Genomic DNA, 24016 nt, shown 5'->3' with positions numbered 1-24016 from the left:
TGAGTCCTATAGGACTGATTTCGCTACTCTTTATCTGTATCTCCAAATCTGACCTGTGGAGTTCTGGCTGGCGATCTCTTTTGCCTATGAAAAAAAGAACCTCTCCACTTAGTCCTCATCTTGAGGCAGGTTTTTGTCCTTCTCATTAGACATTTTTTCCTTTAACATGTCTAATTTAGAACCAAAAATATGGCCAGATTCATAGGGCATACTACATAAATTAGCCTTAGAGGTGGTGTCCGCTGACCAATGTTTAAGCCAGATAGCTCTCCTGGCTGTAGTTGAAAGCGCCATATTTTTTTAGGCTAATTTTAAAGATTCTATAGATGGCATTCTCAACGATTTAATGAGTTGGTCTCTAGGAATTTTGGCTCTAATATCCTCTTCCAATTGGGTTAACAAATTTCTTAAAACCCTTGAAACTGCAGAGGCTGCCACTAATGGCTTAAACTGGGCTGTTGCTGTAGAATAAACTCGTCTCAGTGAGTTCTCTGCTCTACGATCCATCGGATCTCTAAGACTTGACCCATCCTGAACAGGGATAGTTAGAAAGATGTGCCACAGCTACATCCACCACTGGTGGAGCTTACCAATTCTCTGATTCCTCCTTAATAGGAAACAAAGATTTAAACCTTTTGTTAATTACTGGAGCTTTATCTGGACTTTTCCATTCAAAATGTTTCAAATCCTTAATAACTGGATAAAGTGGGAAACTTTTAGTTTTCTGTTTCTCCCCAGTATTCAAATCTGCCCCTTCCTGAGCCTCAATTTCTCTTCTAACAGCTTTTGCAAGCTTTGGAATAGACTCAATCTGAAAAACAGAAATATCAACAACTTCTTCCTCTGAAGAGGCAGACAATTCATCCAGGATTAGGTATTCTCCATCATCAACAGAAGAGGGAGTATTGCCTGGATTAATTGAGGGGCCTACTTTATGAAGAGACTCCTTGAATTCCTTCCAAGTTTGCAAAAGAATTTCTTTGAATATCTGCGCTGACGTATTTATAGGATTTGAAGTGGCCAAATATTCCTTGGCCAAACAGCTTTCACACCTGCCTCTTGGATAATTATCTGGTAAAGGATCTTCACATTCTCTGCAGACCAGGTGCTTTGTCTTGGAAGTTCTTTTCCCTCTGACAGTATCCATTTGATTGGACATCTATAACAACAATAATGCAGTGTAATAATGCACCAACCAGTTTAACAGAGTCACTGAACGTGTATTATACAAAAAAACTAGTGCAGCACGGCTTGAATTTGCAGATTTTTAAATCTTCCCGTGTTGTCTGATGCCAAATGGCACTTCTGCACATGCTCGAATTACGGTGACATCATTACACAACATCTCCCGTTGACGCCTACACGTCTGCTCGCTCCAGCTTCTGTTCTACAACACTTTACTTTACTTTACTAACCCTTTACCTGCCGTTTGCTGCCAGCCTGAGGGTTTCTTCCCCTCCAAGGTAGCTACTACATATAAGACTCCCTGACCACCATTGGTGCAAAGGCCCATTTTAAAAATTTTAAGTTGTGGTAAAAAATTAAATTGAGGGGAATAAATTGGTTTTACAGTGATTTCCCCCCGCAGTTTAGTACCAAAAGTACTGAAAAAGCCAGAATTGTATTTTTAAATAAAATAATGCTAAATCATGTGATACAGTACCACATAAAAGGCTATTGATTAGATTTAACAATATAAGCCTTGAACATATTGAATATTTGGACTTGGATAGAAAACCAAAATATATATTACAAACTGGTTTTGATTGAAACATTTTCTTATTGTAAAGCCCTCTGGGAGGCTGGTGTGCTCTCCTACCTCTCTGTGTCTCTCAAAGTCCTGATGTTTCATACCCTGGTTCTTGACTCTGCTTGTACACTGCCGTCCTCCTTACTCTGCCTGCTTTTGACCACAATCCTGTTTAACCCTTGCTGGTACTGCAGTACAACTTTAACTCTGTTGTGTTCAGACTCTCCCTGATGATCTGCAGCAGAAAGTTCCAGGGCCCGAAAAGGTTACCCTTTGAGACTGCTGGCCCAGCTGATTCAATGAAATCCATTTTGAATGCTCTTCTCAAGCATTTTGATATTCAAGAAGCACAGCATTTACATTTGTCTTAGGCTCTGTAGCTTTTCTCCACTTGTTTAGATGTTCTCCAAGCATTTTAATGGATTTCAGCTCTGCTACCGACACCCATTATTCCTCCTGCTGGTGTGGCTCTGAAGATTCCTGCCCCACTGTGTTACGCAGGGGATCCTGATGCTTGCTATGGGTTTCTGTATCATTGTTGCAAGAGCCACCAAAAATGCACACAGGGACTTAAACAGGAAAAAAATGTTTATTTAACAATCAATGTTTCAGCCATCACTGGGGCCTTTATCAAGATAAAATCAAGATATAATTTTCTGTTGGCACCCTTCCTTTAACTGCCAAACATGTAGGTACTACGTGCTGGCAGGAAAATGCTCTGACTGCCAAGCATGTAGTACCTATGTTCTGCACAGTAAAGGGTTTCCTCTCTGCACTAGTGGTTTGCCGCCGAGCAACGAGGCTTGGTACTTTAGAGTAGAAAGACCTGCTTACCCAATTTGGATTGTATGGGATTTCTTCATTTCAGGGCCCCTATAAGCCACATGCTTAGGTAAACCAATGCATATTGGGAATCACACTGTTCAGTGGACCCCAAGCAGTCATATTTAGTGTGTTTTATATTGGTACCTAATGATATGTGGGAGATACAATGCTGCTAAATGGAAGTTTTGAAGTGATTTTCGATAATGTCACCAATATTGCCAAATTTAGGAAGCTTTTCAACTTGTTACTTTGGATTAGAAAGACATGCTTACCCAATTTGGATTTGACAGAATGTGTACTTTACAAAAATATATGGTTTTCTGGGGTGAACAGGTTTATTTTGTACCTTTGCTGCTCAAAAAAAAGGCTCTAAATGTGTTGATATTGCAGTATCTGGAATTACAGAAGTGATAACTTGTATGGGGTATCTTCATTTTCGGGTCTCTATATGCCACATACTTAGGCAAACCTATGCAAATCAGGCATCAAACTATTCAGTGGAGCCCTGGTGTTCAAATTCAGGGTGTTTTATTTGGTTACCTAATGATATGTGGGATATATGTGCTGTAGACTGGAAGCTTTGAGGTAATTTTTCAAAAATGTCATAAATTTTTATAAAAATGTATACCTAGAAAAGAATTGCAAATTGGTAGTTTGGAGTAGAAAAATATATTTACCATTCTTTATTAGTTAGAATCTGTTATTTCAAATAATGTGTAGTTTTCTATGGTAAACCTACTGTTAGTGGAATGTTTGTCAGTTTGCAGTTTTGGAAATTTGGTAGTGTACTGCTTTGGAGTTTTGACCTATACAAGTGAGAAATCTCCATAAAACTATATATATTTGGTATTGGGGCATTCAGGAGACATAGACATTTCCAAATCTGCCGTGTTCTCATGCATAAAATAAATCATGTTTCTAATATATGTGTTTTTATTATGGGAAATGTTTTGGGTTTTTTTAGACACTTTGAAGCCTATCTTTTAACAGAAATTAAATTATACTGTTTTCCTGGGTAAGCTAAAAAAAACCATGGAAAGTCTCCTAAATTGAAAGAGTACAAACTGTTCAAAAATGGTCTGGCAATAAAAGCACTGAATTGGCTGGCAGTAAAAGGGTTAATGAAGTGAAATCACATAACAGCAATATATCCATACAGCAACATTAACTTGACTGGGGAGGCGGCTGTGAAACGAGGTTGCTTGCCAGGTTGCCTATAGCGCCCTCTGGCTTTGTCCAGACCAGCATGAACGTTATCATCATCGTGTCTTTATTGCAGAGAAATCGTAAAATACATGTTTCGGCCCATCAGCCTTCATCAGGTGCATACATTACAATGACACAACAAGCAGACATTTAGGGTAGGACTACAAAGGCGTTTTCTGTTCGATTCGATGCGATCCGACAAAGATGTCAAGTCGGATGCGACGGAAGTAAGGTAAGATATAAAAATGTCAAATCGTGTCGCAGCATTGATCCAGTGCGACACGACTGTCAGATGCAGACGCAGCGCGTCGGATCACACAGAAAACACCCGTGTAGTCCTAGCCTTAAACCCCTCGCCTCACAACAAGTGTGCGGCTCCATGGTGTAGCCAGGTTCATAAGCAATCATAGCATTGGTTGTGGGATCTTATATCCCTTCAATGGCTGTGTAATAGCATCACCCTTGATAATATAATTACAACTTCCACAACCAAGGCAAGGGAAAGTTCCATGTTAAGATTGCTAGTTTTAGAGGAGGTATGTATCCCACAGAGAGGTGGGGACCAGAAACGCCTTCTCCTACAAAGAGAGGCAAAGTGGATACACAAAATGGATACAGTTGAACCACTAGGAATGAATGAAGCAATAAGCTTTAAATGTTTTTATAACATAATGCCTTTTCTTTTCAGATACTTTTCAGACTGATTATGGACTAATGTGATTTATTATTCTTATAGACTGAATATTATTCTGATATGATTCTGGTAGCAGATTACTTTCAATTTATAACTCTATATCTATATAATATATGTAATGGCTATACGTATGGCACAACTATTTGTATCATAAGAAAATAATTGTTGCATGAAGGTGCAATTAGGGAGCAGGCCACAAGATGGCAGTAATTTTTTGTTCTTATGATTGCTTATGAACCTGGCCACACCATGAAGACTTGTTGGTGAGGTGAGGGGTTTAAATGTCTGCTTGCTGTGTCATTGGAATTAATTGCATCTTACATGGGGACTGCAGCATGATAACAGATTTGAACAATAAGGACAATCCAGCATACTTTTGACAGAATGAAAGTTATGCTACTAATATTTATGGGCACCAGCCACCTTGGAAAAGTATCTGCTACTGTGCAGATCCCATTTTGATCTATGGAATTTAGTTTTGTTGGACTTATGGACAACAGAAAGACTTAAACATTAGAGTATATATTAGAGTCTATGGCCAACTTTTTTGACATACACGCAACACACGCAAGCAACAAAAATGTTTCCCCCCGTTCTGCAAAACTTTTTGGCAGCAGCAAAAAAATTGCTCATCATTAACCAAAATTAATTTCTGAACAAATTTCAAGCTTTAACATTTGCCAAATAATTTCAGCCCTAACAGGTTCCCTCCCTTCTATTAAAATAAATTTCATAGTCCATACACAAAATTCCAATACCCTATTTACAAGTATTATTTAATGATATGCATTAACAATATGCTCTAAGCAACAAATGTTATTCACCAATCTCTTCCCGTGCTGCCTGCTCTCTGTTCTTAACGCTGATATTTACTAAGATTTTAGCAGCCCGTTTAAATTCACACCTCCCCTGACTGATCCATTCAGACCAGTCAGGCTTTGTTCCCAGTAGGCATATTTTGGATTAAGATTAACTTCAATGTCAATATTTCCAAAACCCCTTTGTTAGATATCAGGGTATTTGATTCTCCATCCTGCCCTTATTTATTTTATATACTCTCTCTGTATATCACATTATCACAATATCTATCACATGTGATCACTAACATTTTCTGGTGACAATTTCTTAAAATGCTTATTCTCTGTCAGTTCTGCATAATAACAACTTTCATGAAAACAACAGTATCTTCTAAAATATTATTGCATGATCTTTATTAATGCTTTAACTGTGGTTGACGCATACATACCTCACGGAAGGCATCTCTTAACTCCTTCACTCCAATCATGTCAGCTGTCTCTGCCAGGAGCTTTGGTCCCATAAGTTCCACAAAGTCATCAAAATCAACTTTGCCTCCTGCTGGAATCAAAAGTAGAATTAGTACCAAACTTAAATAATCTTTTCCATGCACATTACAAAATTAACTGATCACAGATAAAGAGATTTTCTTATTAAGCAGGGTTTATTACTTGGGCCTAAAAGTATAATTACTAGGTTCCTAAATTAAAAGGGAGTTATACCCACTTGTTTAACACCAGTCCAAAGAATAGTGCTTGTGCTAAACATATTTTTGCCTGCTGTTTTAATCACACAAAAATAATAATTTTTTACTTAATTGAGCAACAGGGAAAATGGGGAGATTGAAGCAACTCCTTGCAAGATAAATAAAAACTCCATTTTGACTTCAACAGCCAGCAAATCCATTGATCCCCGACTGCAGATGCATATATATATATAGAGAGAGAGAGAGAGAGAGAGAGAGAGAGAGAGAGAGAGAGAGAGAGAGAGAGAGAGAGAGAGAGAGAGAGAGAGAGAGAGAGAGAGAGAGAGAGAGAGAGAGAGAGAGAGAGAGAGAGAGAGAGAGAGAGAGAGAGAGAGAGAGAGAGAGAGAGATCTATTAAACATAGCTATGGGAGATAAAGCATTTATATGAATTTGAACTGCAAAAGATCTGCACAGCCATGCATCCTAATCACTCAGAATCTGTGAATCTATACTTTGAAGGATCTACACAGCAGTAACTCAAAGGGTGTCCACATCCCTCCCTCCGATGCCCAATGTCTGGCATAGCTTTTGTCCAATTGCTTTTGTCAGCTTCCTGTATTAACTTTGGCTCTTCAAATGTTAATTAAAGGAAACCTTTTCTCCCAGAATAAATAAATGATATAAATCATCTTTTCGTTAAGTGGCCTGTTACATATTTTCCCTTAAACGGATAGTGTCATGGGAAAACATGTTTTTTTTAAATTCATCAGTTAATAGTGCTGCTCCAACAGACTTCTGCACTGAAACCCATTTTTCAAAAGAGCAAATGGATGTTTTTATATTTAATTTTGCAATGTGTCATGAGGCTAGACATATTGTCAGCTTTCCAAGTGGCCCCAGTCATGTGACTTGAGCTCTAAGATACACCAGTCCTCTTTACTGCTGCACTGCAAGTTGGAGTGACATCACCCCCTCCCTTCCCCCCCCCAACAGCCCATCAGCAATAGGAAGGTAACCAGATAATAGCTCCCTGATAGATATAAGAACAGCACTCAATAGTAAAAATTAATGTCCCACTGAAACATGTTCAGTTATATTGAGTAGGCAAAACAATAGCCTGAAAGCAGTTCCATCCTGAAGTGCTGGCTCTTTCTGAAAGCACATGCCCAGGCAAAATGACCTGAGATGGCTGCTTACACACCAATATTACAAATAAAAAAAATACACCTGTTGGGTTAGGAATTCAATTTTACATGGTAGTGTGAATTATTTGCAGTGTAAACAGTGTAATTTAGAAATGAAAACCACACCACAAAAATCATGATGCAATCCCTTTAAACCACAATTTTGTCTGTGTGCTCCCTTAGATTATCTGACCACAAAAAATGCAGCTCTAACTGTACACGAAGAAGCGATGGAGTAAAAGACTGAACTTTGTCCATTAATTGGCTGATGTGAACTAACATGTATGTGTATCCGTGGTTTGTTTATGTGATCCCAAGGGGAGGCCCTTAGTTATATATATATATGAGTTGTTTTATGATATATAATTATAGAGACCTACATTGTTTAGGTATCTTTAAGAAGAAAGGAAACTTCCACAAGTTCTCATGTAGCTCCTTTTGTGCTGATGTGTCCTTACTCTCCTGGATTTTTATTGTCACTCAGACCAGCCAGAGCTGAAACACATATTGAACCATAAATAGTTCTCATCCCAAATCCCTGAAATTTTTTAAAAAAAAGACTCACAGGGACTGCAGAGGAAAACGGGCATGCAGTGCCTGTCCTCCTCTGCAGTGTGCCAAGTGCCCTGTCCTCAACATGCATTCAACGTGGATCCATTTTGAGTGAACTAGAGAACCTCAAAGTTTTCTCAGGTTCAAGGAACAAAAAAGGAGCTCCAACAAAGGACACTTCTCCTCTCTCATTCCCAATCCAGGAACTAAAACAAAAAATCAAGCCAAAACTGTGATGTTCTCTGTAATGCTAGATTAATAATAAATAATACAGCTGTCATAGCAGATATATTTAAATCCTATGACCTATCATACATAGGCTTGATGCAAATGCAGGCCCCATCCTGGAAGCAGCAATGCCCAATAACTACTCATTGCTCCACTGTTCAAGTCAAGACCATAACGGAGGGGGAGTAGCAATCTATTTTAAATCTCAAATGAACACACTAACCAGTGGCCAATACCACTTATTTAATTTAATAATCTGTTGTCTGATGTTTCAGTCTGACAGTCAATAATCCAGGTGCAGAAACTAAAATGTTACAATTGACTGCATTAGTAATTACATATTGCAGCAGCATCTGTGGAATGTTAGCAAGTATTGTTATCAATTAAAACAGCTGCTAGTGATGTGCAGGTTGAGCCAAAACCCCTTGTGACCTGCCGGTTTGGGCTGAAATTTGGCCAACCATTTATGGTAGGTTTGGGTGCTGGTCAGACCGAGGAAGTACACTCCTCCTCTGCTCCCGAAGATTCCCTGTCTTTTAACAAGAAGCACGCAAAGAAATAGCATACAGAGCAAGAACATGCGGGTTGGGTTTGGGTGCAGATCCTAAAAGGCAACATTTTGAGGATTTAAGTCAGTGTGGGTTAAGGTTTTGCAGGTTAGGGTTTAGTTTTTTCTGACCTGTACATCACAAACAGCTGCTTTAATTTGTCAAGGTCAATTGGCGGGTATGTATAATATACATTGTTGTGAAACTCTTTTTTGTTTCTTTACTATATAAAGAGCATTATATGTTAACATACCATTTGCATCCTTGAGTCTTTCAGTTCTGAACAGGTGTGCATTGAGTGACTAACTGTAAAGCAATAAATCCAGCAGCACTCCGATATGTGAATCAATTATTTATTCATGCCATTAGCAGAGCAACGTTTCGGGCTATTCCAGCCTTTTATCGAGCTCGATAAAGGGCTGCTAATGGCATGAATAAATAATTGATTCACATATCAGAGTGCTTCTGGATTTATTGCTTTACAGTGGATTTATTCCTTGACAGAGAGGAACACAGCTGTGCACCCGACGCTTCAAAAGGCGATTCAGTGTAAGTGTGGCACCTTTACTGATTTGACTACATTGAGTGATTAACTATTCTGAAGAACGAAGGGGACAGGAGGGATCTGAAATTCTTCCAGATAAACATGGCCTTGATATAGAGATTTAAAGGCAAGAAGGCCAATTTTGAAGAGAATCCTTTATTTAATTGGAAACCAGAAAAGGAAGCGTAGAAATAGTTTTATGTGGCATTGCCAGTGGTGATGGGTGAGTAGTCTGGCTGCTGCATTTTGTACTACCTGTTATGGGCATGGTTCTTTTTATGGGCGACCACTGCGGTAATCCAGCTTTGAGGATACAAAAACATAGATTAAATTTTAGCATGTCCTCCGCTGAAATCAAATGTTTTATTCTTGCAATGATTTTCGGATGGAAGAATGCTGATTTGGTGATTAGGTGTAATTTAGATAGTAATTGTACCCAGGCTATAAATCTGGTCTAACAAATCTAGACTTACGCTCCTAAATTTTAAATCCACTGGTTGTGCTCCCTGCCATTTTGTTATCTCTGCTCTCTAATTACAAGTACCTCTGTCTTGTCAGGGTTTAGTTTAAGCCAGTTGAAATTCAGCAACACTTGCAGATCAGCTAAGTACCTACTGATTGTGGATACTGGATCCCTATTGTACGGTGTGAAGGACAGGTACAGTTGGTATAATATGCATAGCAGTGGTGGTTAAGACCATAATGCTCGATGATTTATCTGAGTGACAGCATATAATGCCAAATAGCATTGGTAATAAGATTGAGCCCTGGGGAACTCCTTTAGGGTGGAGACACATGGTAAGATTTGTGATCCTCGTTTTGATAAAAGCGAGTCTCGTGACAAGTCATTCATCATTTTGCAAGTGAAGATTCCAAGTGATTTTGCCTTCTGAACAATTTATATCCCACTGTGAATTGCAGTGCATCATGGGATAGAAAGCGGAAGCGTGTTTTCTCATTGTCCTGTCCTTGTGGTTCTTGGAAAATCGAAAATAGTGATAGTATTTTTTCTTATATACTTCTTTTATTATTTATTATTTGCTACAGAAAGAAAGACATGAAAGAGCTGCTGCTAGAAAATATTGGGTACATCCCATCACAGATCAGTGGTTAAAGAATGGACAATTTCAGTTATTATACTGTAAACTTCGACGCAATCCAGAAAAATTCCAAACGTTTTTCAGAATATATCTATATTAAGCTTTGATGAGCCTCTGACCATTTTAAAGGCAGGCATGTGTTGTGCCCATACATTGATGAGGGATCCTATTTCACCAGAGGATCGGCTGTGCATAACACTAAAGTTTGTATGCTTTATTGCTATCTTTGTAACATATAAGTGCATATGTGTTTAGGTGACTGGTATGGACAAATAGGTATATATGTAGTATATATATATATATATATATATATATATATATATATATATATATATATATATATATATATATATATATATATATATGATGTGTCAGGTATATGAGCATTTTAAGCTATGTCATATATATATATATATACAGTATATATATATATATATATATATATATATATATATATATATATATATATATATGTTTGTATGTATATGTTTATGTATGTGTCTGGTATATGGGCATTTAAAGCTATCTCATAGGTATATATGTGGGTATATATGTATGTATGTATGTATGTGTGTATGTATGTGTCTTATATATGGGCATGTAAAGCTAAGTTATAGGTATATAGGTGGGCATTTAGCAATAATACAGGTCATATCTATCATAGTAATATTTTTAATTAAAGAAGTAATCCTTTTGTTTTGTTTTTAGGTTTTGAGGAACTGGACAGTGGTTTGCTTACTTGTATTTCCAATTCCTTATCAGTCAGACCACTATAGGCAAAATTGTAAGAAAAACTTGTCTGCTTATTTGGACTGAGCTGCATAGAATTGTGATGCCATCCCCAGATTAAAATGCATGGATTAACATTGCAAAGACTTCTACAAAAAATTGTTTGGGTGACTTGGATGAAAAACACATTCGAGTTACAATGCCTTTCAAAAGTGACTCAAAGTAGTTTAATTACAAAAAATAATTTTCAGGCTGTTGTTGATGCAAATTATTGCTTATCTATAATGGATGTGGGAGCCTATGGAAGCACTGGTGATGCTAGGTGATTTCCGGAATTCAGCAATGGGACGTCAATTATCAGAAGGGATGCTCCATTTACCTCTACCTAAACCATTGCCTGGGACTGCTGCGCCAAAAAGGCCTCATCACCCTCAAAAACACAAGGCATGGAAGATGCCTTGTGTTTTTGAGGGTGATGAGGCCTTTGGTCTAACGGAAAACATAATTCGGCCTTGCCGAGGGTCACAAAGGGCCATTGAGAAACAAGTTTTCAATTACAGATTATCAAGAGCACCGGTATGCAAGAGTGTGGTTTTGGCATTCTCTTCAACAAATGGCATATATTCCATACCTCTATACAACTGGAACCCGATTTTGTGGATATTATAATAAAAGCTTGTTGTGTCCTACACAAATTTGTTCATCTTCGGGATGGGTATAGCTATCAAGACACCCTGACTGATGATATTCCATATATTGATTGGGCCCCTGTTAGAGGTCCTACAGGAGGAATGCGAGTCAGAGATCAGTTTGCCGATCATTTTATGTCTCCAGATGGAGCGATACCATGGCAGTTGAACCAAATTTAGTCTGCATACAGTTTAATTGTATTGTATTGCATTAATAAAATACTCATTATTTTAAAAACTATTGTGTTGTTTTTCATTAAATTTTGTCAATTAAATGTCAATATCTATATCATATAGATATGTATATACTGTATGTATACACATGTGTACAAAATATATACACGGACACCCAAGAAGTAGAGAGGATTTAATATAGGCAGAAAGAAAGAATTTAGAAAAGAAGAAGTTTAATATGCAAAGGATATGGGAATATATTTTAATATGCAAAAGATATTGGAATATATTTGCAGCCATATATTTGCAGCCACTACAACCTGCAGGCTTCAATAACCGTCTTGACAATTCTTTTGTTAAATAGCTGCCTCAACAAGTCGAGTAGACAAAACAGCACACAAAGCCAACGTCCATATGCAAAATGCCATACGGACAGCATTTAACGGCCGGCGTCATTCTCCCAGAGTGTTTGTACAACATGGTGGGTATTAACACCCTGAGTGACCAATAGGTCTGAGAGATTGCTAGTTTTCTGCAGGCAGAAAGCTATGACAATCTCTCAGTTTGGATGCCCAATAAAAGGGCTCATAAGCAAGACCTGCTATGCAGGTTGAGGAGCAGGCTGAGGCACAGGCATGGGGTGTCATTTGCTTGCCGCACCTTACAGAGGCTGTGGTCAGTAGTGATGAACGAATAAATTCATCAGGTGTAAATCCACTGTGAATTTCTGCGTTTCACCGCCAGCGAATACATTAGCGAAAATTCACTGGCATCTAAAACTTTTGGACGCGCGTTGGAAAAGTTGCTTGTGTCAACACCATCGCACATCAACATTATTCGGACGCCCATTGAATTTAATGCCGGCTTCAAAATTGGCGCAATCATTAGAATTGACGTGAGCATCAAAATTTACGCAGACATCAAAATTCGCTTTTCACTAATTCTTTGCCATTTCACGAATTGCGTGGGAAATTCACTCATTTTTCGGTGAATCGAAACTGGAAAAATTCACCCATCACTAGTGGTCAGATCTGGAGCACTGGGAGCCAGAGTTTGTCATGCAGGTACAGCTGTGAGTATTTAGTATTTCGTAACTAACTAAAAAAAATGACATTATATATATATATATATATATATATATATATATATATATATATATATATATATATATATATATAATTTTCTGCAGGCAGCCGCACTCGGATCCGGATTTTGCAATTGTGGGTGCTGGTTCAAATATTATGTACAAATTTCACATAGAGCCGCACACCAATTTCTTCTTCATAAATCAAGTGATATTTATTTGCTGGTTTTCAAGGGCCAGAGTATGATGTCATCAAAGGTTTGAACTTCACGTCACTAATTGGCCATTGAAAAAAAGTATACAGTCAAAGGAAACAAGATATCTGATCTCACCACTGGGTGTCACCGTTGTGCTTCAAACATGAGGAGCCCTTATAACCTTTGATGACATCATACTTGGCGCCAAAATTTCAAACACGGGTGGGGGTATAAATACACAGTCACTATTGCATGTATGTATCCTTGATAAAGGCCCTAAAGAGGGCCGAAACGTTGGAAAACAAATCTATGCAAATAAATATCACTTGATTTATGAAGAAGAAATTGGTGTGCGGCTCTATGTGAAATTTATATATATATATATATATATATATATATATATATATATACATATAAATATATATATATATTTAATATATTAATTAATTTATTTATTTAATAAATAATTATGTATCAGGAAGACATGCACAAGCTGCTGCAGAGCAGCCTGACGAGGAGGAGGCAGAGCAGGAGGCAGCATAGCATGGGGAGAGACTGGAGACTGAGCAGCTGGAGGCCGAGCAGCTGGAGGCCGAGCAGCCTGACGAGGAGGAGGATGGGGAGATCCAGGAGGCTGAGCAGATCCTTTAGGCAGAGCAGCCTGATGAGGAATTTCAGGATGCAGAGCAACCTGAGGAGGAGGCAGAAGAGCAGGCTGAGGATGTTTTTATTGAAGGTAACTGCAAGACTGCATCACACCCCCAATATAAAACTTTTTTTTTTTTTAAACATTTATAATAATACTGCTTTTTTTTACATAAAGGACCTCAAGAGGAAGAGCCCGAGGACCATGCCCGAGCTGGTAGTCGAGATCCGGGCCTTAAAAGCAAGGATTCTGGCCCTTGAAAACCAGCTGCAGCAAAATTAAACTGTTTATACTGTTATACTGTTGGTGTATATATTTGTGTATATATCTGTAAATAGTTTTAAAAAAAAAAATCTTACTGAAATCTGAGTAAACCATATGGATATCTGTCATTATTTATAAACATTTGTAGACAAGGAAGAGTAAGAATTCTGCTTATAAGAAGTTTATTATTTATTTATATAACAAAAAATAAATAAAAACATTTAGTGCAAGCATCCCCCTCCCCAAAAGTGCAAACATGACTCTTCCTTCAAAAGTGCAAATATTCACATCACCAAAAATAGAAGAAAATTGTTGTCATACTTATTGTAATTTTCTTTGCCACTATTAATGTCAACATAAAAACACTGGGTTAATTCCCACCCCAGGTGTAAACCAGAGAACTCCTCCTCCTAAGACTTTAAATACCCCCCCCCCAGAGCCAGTAGTCTAATAATATAGCCTAAAGAAGGGAGGGTACGTTGACATTAATAGTGGCCAGGAAAAGAAAATTAAGTATGACAACAATTTTCATCTTTCCTGGTCACTATATGTCAACATAAAAACACTGGGATGTACCCAACAATAGCTTAAAAAGAAGAAGGGAGGGACATAATAATGCTTAAAGGGATCCTGTCATCGGAAAACATGTTTTTTTCAAAACGCATAGTGCTACTCCAGCAGAATTCTGCACTGAAATCCATTTCTCAAAAGAGCAAACAGATTTTTTTATATTCAGTTTTGAAATCTCACATGGGGCTAGACATTTTGTCAATTTCCCACCTGACCCCAGTCATGTGACGTGTGCCTGCACTTTAGGAGAGAAATGCTTTCTGGCAGGCTGCTGTTTTTCCTTCTCAATGTAACTGAATGTGTCCAAGTGGGACATGGGTTTTTACTATTGAGTGCTGTTCTTAGATCTACCAGGCAGCTGTTATCTTGTGTTAGGGAGCTGCTATCTGGTTACCTTCCCATTGTTCTTTTGTTTGGCTGCTGGGGGGAAAAAGGGAGGGAGTGATATCACTCTAACTTGCAGTACAGCAGTAAAGAGTGATAGAAGTTTATCAGAGGACAAGTCACATTACTTGGGGCAGCAGGGAAATTGACAATATGTCTAGCCCCATGTCAGATTTCAAAATTAAATATAAAAAAATCTGTTTGGTCTTTTGAGAAATGGATTTCAGTGCAGAATTCTGCTGGAGCAGCACTATGAACTGATTCATTTTGAAAACATTTTTTTTCCATGACAGTATCCCTTTAAGATACTTTAATGAGTCACAAAAGAGTGAAGTACTCTGCATGCAAACCCCCCCCCCTACAGGTTTCACATTCTTCTTATAGTGATTTAAGAAGGTCCGCACTGACTTCCAAGCAGCTGTTTGGCATATTTCTTCTGTCAAAACTTGTGCTACCGCTGCCCAGGAGGAGGCAACTGCCCTAGTAGAATGAGCCTTTACCCTTTTGGAGCGTGTTTGCCTTGGGACTGATAAGCTTTTGAAATGAGGATAACAAACCATCTTGCAATCATAGAAGTAGAAGCAGGATGACCCTTCCTTGGCCCTGCTGGAATAACAAACAACCTTTCAGTCTTCCTAAACACATTGGAGACCTCCAAATATTGAGAGACTGCTCTCACCGGATCCACCTTTTCCAAAAGAGGATCTTCCACTGAAGCTTGAGAGCTGGAAAGAGCTGGAAGAACCAATTCATGTTCTAAATGGAAAGGTGAAACAACTTTTGGCAAGAAGCATCCGGCTTTAAAATGTCATGTTATTGTCATTGATAGATTAGGCTTGAAGAAGACTCACTCTAGCTGCCATATAAATGGCCACAAAAACACAGTCTTCAAGGTCAAGATCCATGTTGAAGTCTCTTCCAAAGGCTCAAAAGGAAATGAAGTTAAAGTTGATAGCACCAGAGGCAGATCCCATGCTGGAATAAGATCGTTTCTTGGAGGCCGAATCTTAAGGAATGCCAAAAAGAATCTATTAACCACTGTATCCTCAACCCACCGGGTACCAGAAATTGCAGACAAGGCCAACACATGAACTTTCAAAGTTCTATAATGTAATCCCTTCTTCAGACCACTTTGAAGGAAACCCAGAACTTGAGACAAAGAAACTGTCGACTCCTCTAAAAATTGTTTAGACCACCAAGCCAAAAAAGTTTCCCAAATCTTGAAGTAGATGACTTTCTGTCCTTAAGAAGAGTCTGGATTACCGAATCAAGAAGACCCATATCAACTAGACCTGGCCGCTCAGTCTCCAGGCCATCAGAGAAAGAGATGCTGGATCCGGATGCAATAACGGACCTTGAAGAAGAAGAAGATCCTTCCTGCGTGGTAATGGCCATCTCTCCTTCTGCTTCTTCATTAGAAGAGGATACCAAGGATGTCTTGGCCAATTTGATGCAATAAGTATTGCTTCCACCTTCTCTTTGCGTATCTTCAGGAGTGCTGAGAAAATCAGAGGCACAAGAGGAAAAAGATACACCAATGGGAAATCCCCCCTTTGGTGTCAAACTTCTATGGTACCGAGGGCCGGAATTTTTCTAATCTACATGGTGGAGGGCCGATAACGGAAGCCAATGTTAGCCACTCCCTTTTTAGACCACACCCACTTTAAACCACACCCATGTTATCGCAAGACCATGTCCACATTAATAGCACACCAAAAAACCAAATGGTTGGTGCTCACTGCAGGGATCAGGGCTAAGCAACTAGGGGTAGGCAGTCTAGGGCACCATCATTGAGGGGTGCACTTTTAAGGGGATTTTTTTTTCGTTTTTTAAATTTTTTCATTTTTTTCAAGCATTTATTTAATACTATGTTTCAATAATCATGGTCACCCAGTTGGGTGGAATCCATCTCCTTCACCTTCTCCCTCTTGCCGGCAAGTAATAGCTCTTTCTGTGCAGTGCATACACGCGTCAATGACATCACTGATGTGTTGGGTGACAGAGAAAGGCAGAGAGCTGTCGGTCTGCTTGGTGTGGCTCGATCTCGCTGCTCTCAGCCTTGCACATATGATGGCTGCTGCAGGACTGTATGATGGATGGCTGCTGAGCTTGCTGGTACAGGTATGGGGGGGCAGTATAATGGATGGCTGCTGGGCTTGCTGGTAAAGGTAAAGGGAGCAGTAATATAAATGAAAAAGTGTTGTACATTTTCTTGCTCTCTTTATTTAAAAACCATCATGGTAAGGAGGGAAATGGTAAGGCAGGAAAGGATCACTGAGTGAAGCTCTTGCCTAGGGTGCAGAACTACCTTGTGCCTGCCCTGGCAAGGATGTCACTCATATGTGAAAAAAGTTAAGTCATATTAAGTCATACCCATAAATCCATAAGCCTCCTCCTCCCCTGTGTATAATACAGTACCCCAGCATATGATTAAACACCTTAGGGGCCACTAACAATAATTTTCAAATGCTAACAAACCCCCACAACAAATAGCAAAGTATGACACACACAGGGAGCATAGGGAAGGCAGAACAGAGCAGGAGACAGGAATCAGGACCAGTCTAATATGTACTACATACAGTGGCACAGTGCTGGTGCCCCATTAGGATTTTGAATAAGGTGTGAACAGGTGAACAATGTGGGCAGTTTCAGTCTGAATCTCAGGTGTGAACAGTACAGGGTTTTAGGGGTATGAACAATAGAGGAGTCACGTGTGAACAATATAGGGGGGTCACAGGTGTGAACAATACAGGGGATTAGTCTGAATTTGAGGTTTATACAATGCAGAGGTCAGTCAATCTCTGTAGTGATACCTTTTAAATTTTACATATGGTAAACAGACACAGCAGGCAGACTCTGATGTGAAGGGCCATATAAGGGGGGGGGGTCGCGGGCCGGCCGCCAGTTGGACAGCCTTGCAGTAGAGCATCCACTATTGTCGTCTGAGGATCATAAACCCTCAAATAAAAGAGAGACACTTGAGCAGTCTTCTGTGTAGCCATAAGATCCACCTTCGGCATCCCCCACTTCTCTATTATCTGAAGGAAAACTAGGGGGTTGAGCTGCCACTCGTGTTTGCTCACCCAATTCCTGCTTAAGTAATCCACCTGCTGGTTCAGTACCCCTGGAAGATGAACCGAAGATGAACCGCTGACAGGGTTTTGAGGTTTTTTTCTGCCCAATTCAGAATTGGGACTACCTCTAACAACAAACGAGAGCTTCTCATGCCCCCCTGCCATTTTATATAGGTGACAGTTGTTGTATTGTTTATGTTCACTCTCACTGCTTTCCCCTTCAAAGCTGGGACAAAATGTATTAAGGCTTGATGAACTGCCTTTTCTAGACAAGAAAAGGGAGTACTCTCTGTGGATCAATAGCAGATTTGGGTCCTTGGCTGAAATGATGATATCGTCCAGGCAATGCCAGATTTGTATCCCCTCTTTCCTGAGTTCTGCAATGAGAGGGACTAATATTTGCATGAAGGTTCTGGTAGCAATATAAAGACCGAAGGGAAGACATTGGAATTGGAAATGCCAGACCCCCACTGCAAAACAAAGAAAAGGAAAGTGGTATGCTGCTACCAGAACATGTAGATAAGCGTCCTGCAGATCAATAGACACCATCCAATCCCCTTCTTGAATGACAGGAATTACAGTGTGAGTGGACTCCATCTTGAATTTCTTTACCTCGAGAAAAGCATTGATCTTTTTTAAATCCAATATTGGTCTCCATCCCCCTGTAGCCTTTTTCGCCAGGAAAAGAATCCCTGTCCTTCATCGTCCCTTGGAACTGGATCACTGTTTTATTCAATAGTAGTTTTAGATATCTGTCCAAAGCCTCTCTTTTTCTAGCGACCATGGAATCGGAGACTTCACTAAGTGAGTCTGATTAGGGACTGAGTGAAACTCACTTCGGTATCCTGATCTGACAACTGAAAGAACCCATTGATCGGTTATTAACTTCTCCCATTGGCCTAGGAAACCACCAAGTCTGGCTCCCACCTTGGAGGTTCCTGAAAATAGAAAGTCAGGCAGACTTCTTCGGAGGAGTGGGAGTGGACCTACCCCTTCCTCTGGAGACAGCTGTCCCTGCTACTTGATAAAGTACTTTTCTGAATTCTGCTTCCACTTTTAGCATCCTTCAGGACAGCGGAATTGTCAATCTGAAGAGTGGTTCTTTTTGCTAGATGAATCGCCGCTTGATGAACCGCTGGTGGGGAATCCCAAAATTTTTAATTTCATGTTGGCATATATTGGCCAGGAAAAACATTATAAAGTGCACACAACAGTCTAAGTTTGTAGCAATCAAAACCAGTTGAACATTATAAAGGAGCATTATTAAAGCACATATAAATTACATTAGAGGTCCGTGAATGAGTTTTGGGAAGGATACCATGCTTGGGAAGTGGAAGGGTACTGCTAAAGGTACCAAGGGTTTGGAGTGCTTTTGAGGCATCTGGTAAGGTTGCGGTGGTTGCACATCAGGCATGTTGGGTGGATGATTTGCTTGTGGTAAAATCTGTATAGAATCTTCACAAATTCCATTTTCAGCATTTGCCTTTGTGCCTATGGTACCATCATAATAATAGGCAGTAAACCAATATAAAAAGAAAATTCCTCAAATACATAAGTCCGCTTGACAGAAACTTCTCTGGATGACACTGAAAGAAATAACATGGCAATCATATCTTTTACATCACCTGACACAATATCAGAGTTCTTTCTAAATTTCAGAGAAGCCACATAGTATGACACTATTAAAATGAACGTTTTGAACCAGCAATACCTGTATGATTGCCACCTGCCCAATAAAAAACTACCACGCCCACAGCCCTGTATACATACCCCACACACATGCGATTATTTAAAAAAAAATGGTGGCAAGCACTTACCTTTCATATTTTTCACCATCTCAAAGAGATTCCCAGCCTGCAATAAGCTGAACTGCCACCTCATTCCCCAGTTGCTTCCTTATCTGCTTATTGTGGTATGTGGTATACAGTGCTGGTCGTTCTTCCACCAAATTAATAAGCCTATCTGTATCAATAAAGTGCTTTATCGAAGGCATTTATCCTGAAATTGTTGTCGCAGGAGTCTTGGCGCGTGGTGTTCTCCTCAAAAAAGTGCTTTATTAAAGGCATTTATCCTGAAATTGTTGTCGCAGGAGTCTTGGCGTGTGGTGTTCTCCTCAAATCTTAGCAGGCAAATGATGATTCGGTGCATGGTCACTCGACCAAACAATTGGAATTCACGCCCTCAAAAATACGTGCTGATGACTTGATGTCATAGAATCTACGTTCTGCGTTCTTCTGTATGCGTTTCCGTGCTGACATCATGCCGCATATAGTACGTTTTGCATACTATCACTGCCACTAATCGGCTTGTCTGCTTGCTAGTGCCGATTTTCAGTACTTCTATATGTACGGTATATGCTATTTCTGATTTATCGCTCTGAAAAGGATCTCTGTTCGTTTTCAGGCTACTGGCGCTTTCAAATAACATTGTGTGCATGGTACAGGTCGATTTGCTGTTTTTTCTGTGCAAAGACAAAATGAGCGACTTGTCGCCAAGACTCGCTTTTAAAAAAACATGGGCGACAAATCTTCCCGCGTGTCTCTACCCTTAAGATAATGGAAATAAGGCTGATGGGTGTAATCCAACTGTGGCATTTGAGTCCCATGGGTGAAAAGCGCTATACAAATTTTCTTGTTGTTCACATTTTTAATTAGATTACTAGTGTAGAGGCCCACCCCATCACTTCCCTCTTTGTGACTTTTGATAGCAGGAGTCCATAGCACAGGGGGATTAAATGTAAACCGGTAATCTAGTTATCTACTTTGCAAGGATCATGAAATGGCTTCAGTGTTCTTTTTTGCGATGTTTAGCTCAACAAAACTATAGACTTATTATAATTAAAATAATAGACAAAAACTATGTTCAGTAAAAGCACTATTCATTGAACATGGAATGTTAATGGGCCTTAAAAGAAAATGCTTTGTAGACACTTTGTTCAAATAACTAAGGGATGGGTGCAAAATTGATTTTGTCGCTGGACCTATTTTTTAAAAAAGCATCAGTTGCAAGTTCCACTTCAGAAGAATTCTGTACTGAAATCCATTTTTCAAAAAGGCAAACAGATTTTTCAATATTTTATTATGAAATCTGACATGGTTCTTGAAATGTTGTTAGTTTCCCAGATCCCCTTAGTCATGTGATTTGTACTCTGCTAAAGTTGAGCTCTTTACTGCTGCACTAAAAGTATTATTACCACCCTTCATCCCCCCCCCAGGTAGCAAATAACCGCTCTTATGAGAATAGCTCTTAATAGTAAAAATTCAAATCCCATTGAAACTCCTCCAGTTACATTGAACAGGAGAACTTGTCTAAAAGTCTGAAAATCTGCAGTTCCCTTTCTGAAAGCACAGGATCAGGTAAAATGGCCTGAGATGGCTGCCTATACACCAATATTACAGCTAATAAAATGCACTTGTTGGGTTCAGTGATAAAATTTTATATGGTGAATTATTTGTAATGTAAACAGTGTAATTTAGAAAATTACACAATAAAATCACAACAGAATCCCTTAAAGAATTTTAGCATCATGTCCTCTGTGTGACCAAATCAGCAGGTTTAGAATTTTAGAATTTCACTATCCCTCTGCTGCTGCCTTGACACCATTAGTTATTTTTAGATCTTTTGAAATTAGTTTTTAGCTAATAAATTAGTCTACAAGCATCAGCCTCTACTAAATGGTCCATTTATCAAGAATCAAAAAATTACAGTTATTTTCACACCATATCATAAATCAAGATTTTGAGCATACTTGGATCATGTGAGTTTTGCTTTTTTATGGTTTATTGATAAATGATGCTAAATTCAGTGAAAAAAAATCAGATCTGCTCCTAGGAGTCCTTAATTTTTATCCCCTCTACCACCTCCTGCCCCCCACAAACATATTATTGGAGTTTTTTCTTTAAAGCAGGTATGAGTAGAATAGCTAGGTTTCCAAAGCCTAGGCAATATCTTTACTACACTAAACTATGGTCCTTCTGCTCATTAATGACCTGGAGATAGACTTTGTGTGAGGAGCGCGGTCCAGCGCGTCTATCCAGCGGATTTGCGCCAGCGTCAAGACGCCAGGGCCAAAACATACAGCGTCAACACGCAGCATCAGCACGCAACGCATGACGTCACTGCGCACGTTTTGGCGCCAAAGATTCGTTTAAAAGGCCATTTGTGACTCTCTGCCTTTGCCCGTGAATAGGTTCTACTTCATTGTGTTCCTGGGTGCTATTATCGTGTTTGGATTCTTGTTATTGACCTCTGCCTGTTCTTGTTTACGAATACCTGCTGGCTGAACTGATCTTCTGCCTGGCTGACTACTCTTTCTCTTGACCCCATCCTGTACTGCGAACTTTGGTGTGTAACCTGCTAGCTTCCTCCTTGGTCCGTTACTTCAAACTGAGCCTTCGGGCCTGACAGTATTCACGGGCCATGGACCCTTCCGAGGAAGCTCAACCCCTACCCGACTTCGGAAGAGCTTTTCGTGGGCTGGCTTCTCGCATGGATTCTTACGAGGCCCAGAAGACTCATTTTGGCCAAGCCTTGGAGGGCATTTTGGACAAGCTGTCGATCAACCCTCCACTTGCTGTGCCTTTACCTGCCTCCAATCCTGAGCCTAAGGTACCTGCTCCACCTCTCTACAGCGGAGACCCCCAGGCTTGTCGTGGTTTCATTAATCAGTGCCTGATACAATTTGAACTTCAGCCTTCACTATATGTATCTGAGCGAGCTAAAGTGGGGTTCGTCATATCCCGTCTTCAAGGGAAAGCATTGGAATGGGCATCGCCCTTATGGGAGAAGAATTCTCCGCTCATTCAGGACTGTAACTCTTTTCTCCAGTCTTTTCGGACCATCTTTGATGCTCCAGGCCGAGTTACCACTGCCTCTTCCCGTCTGCTGCAAATTCGCCAAGGGAGTCGTTCTGTCAGTGAATACGCGATTGACTTCCGTACCATAGCAGCCGAAACAAACTGGAACAATGACGCTTATCATGCGGCTTTTTACCAGGGGCTCTCCATTCGTCTCAAAGATGATTTGGTCTCCCACGATATCCCGGAGCTGTTGGAAGATCTCATCGCTCTGGCCATTAAGATCGATACTCGAATGCGGGAACACCAATCCGACAGAGAGAGAAGCAAGTAATTCCAGCCACAGTTGGCCCCGGTTCCATCTACCTCCACGGAGGAGCCCATGCAAATTGCCTGCTTATCTGAAGAGGAGAAAATGCGCAGACGCACAGCCGGTTTGTGCCTATATTGCGGAGGCAAGGCCCATTTTGCCTTTAATTGTCCAGTGAAGCAGGGAAACTTCCGCGCCTAGGTAAGTTTGGGGAGACTCATCTGGGCGGAATTGTTCCTTCTCCCCATCAAACTCCTCATCGATTTTTGCTTCCTGTGCAGCTTCAAGTCTCGTCCAAGAGAATCTCGACCCAAGCTTTTCTGGATTCCGGCGCTGCTGGGAACTTCCTTGACCACTCCTTCGCCATTCTTCATGGCATCCCTCTCCTTTCCTTGACAACCCCTCTCAGAGTCCTGGCAATTGACGACAGACCACTCTCCACAGCGTTCATCTCTCATGCCACACAAGAACTTTCTGTTACTGTTGGAGCCATGCATGTTGAGAGACTTTCCTTTCTCATTATTAACTGTCCTTCCACACCTATAGTCCTGGGGTTGCCCTGGCTTCAGCTCCACAATCTGACCATCAATTGGGTTGAAAGCCAGATTTCCCATTGGAGCCATTTTTGCCAGCAGAACTGTTTAAATTCTAATACAGTACAGAAATTATCCTCTGTTTCAATAAATCCTTACTCTCTTCCTCCAGCATACCAAGACTTTTGTGATGTGTTTTCTAAAAGATCTGCCGAAACCCTTCCTCCTCATCGGCCCTATGATTGCCCCATTGACCTTCTCCCTGGCACCATGTATCCTCGTGGCCGTACCTACCCTCTGTCTCTATCTGAAACTAGAGCCATGAAGGACTACATTCAAGAAAACCTGCAACGCGGTTTCATTCGTCCTTCTTCCTCCCCAGCCGGAGCTGGATTCTTCTTTGTAGAGAAGAAAGACGGCACTCTTCGACCTTGTATCGATTATAGGGGTCTC

At 40.0% G+C, this 24016-nt stretch overlaps 1 protein-coding gene across 1 annotated transcript in view; it reads right to left on the bottom strand.

The window, feature by feature from the left end:
- LOC108697221 (calcium-binding protein 2-like) overlaps positions 1-24016 on the bottom strand; it is a 221956-nt gene that overhangs the window by 91496 nt on the left and 106444 nt on the right. The window contains exon 5 of the mRNA XM_041571191.1: positions 5722-5831. Coding sequence (XP_041427125.1) covers positions 5722-5831 — 110 coding nt within the window. The remainder of the gene's footprint in view (positions 1-5721; positions 5832-24016) is intronic.

The sequence above is a fragment of the Xenopus laevis genome, chromosome 7S (genome assembly GCF_017654675.1).
Source record: "Xenopus laevis strain J_2021 chromosome 7S, Xenopus_laevis_v10.1, whole genome shotgun sequence".
Taxonomy (NCBI): Eukaryota; Metazoa; Chordata; class Amphibia; order Anura; family Pipidae; genus Xenopus; species Xenopus laevis.
Note: the sequence above shows the minus strand (reverse complement) of the source record. Positions and strands in the feature narration are given on the sequence as shown.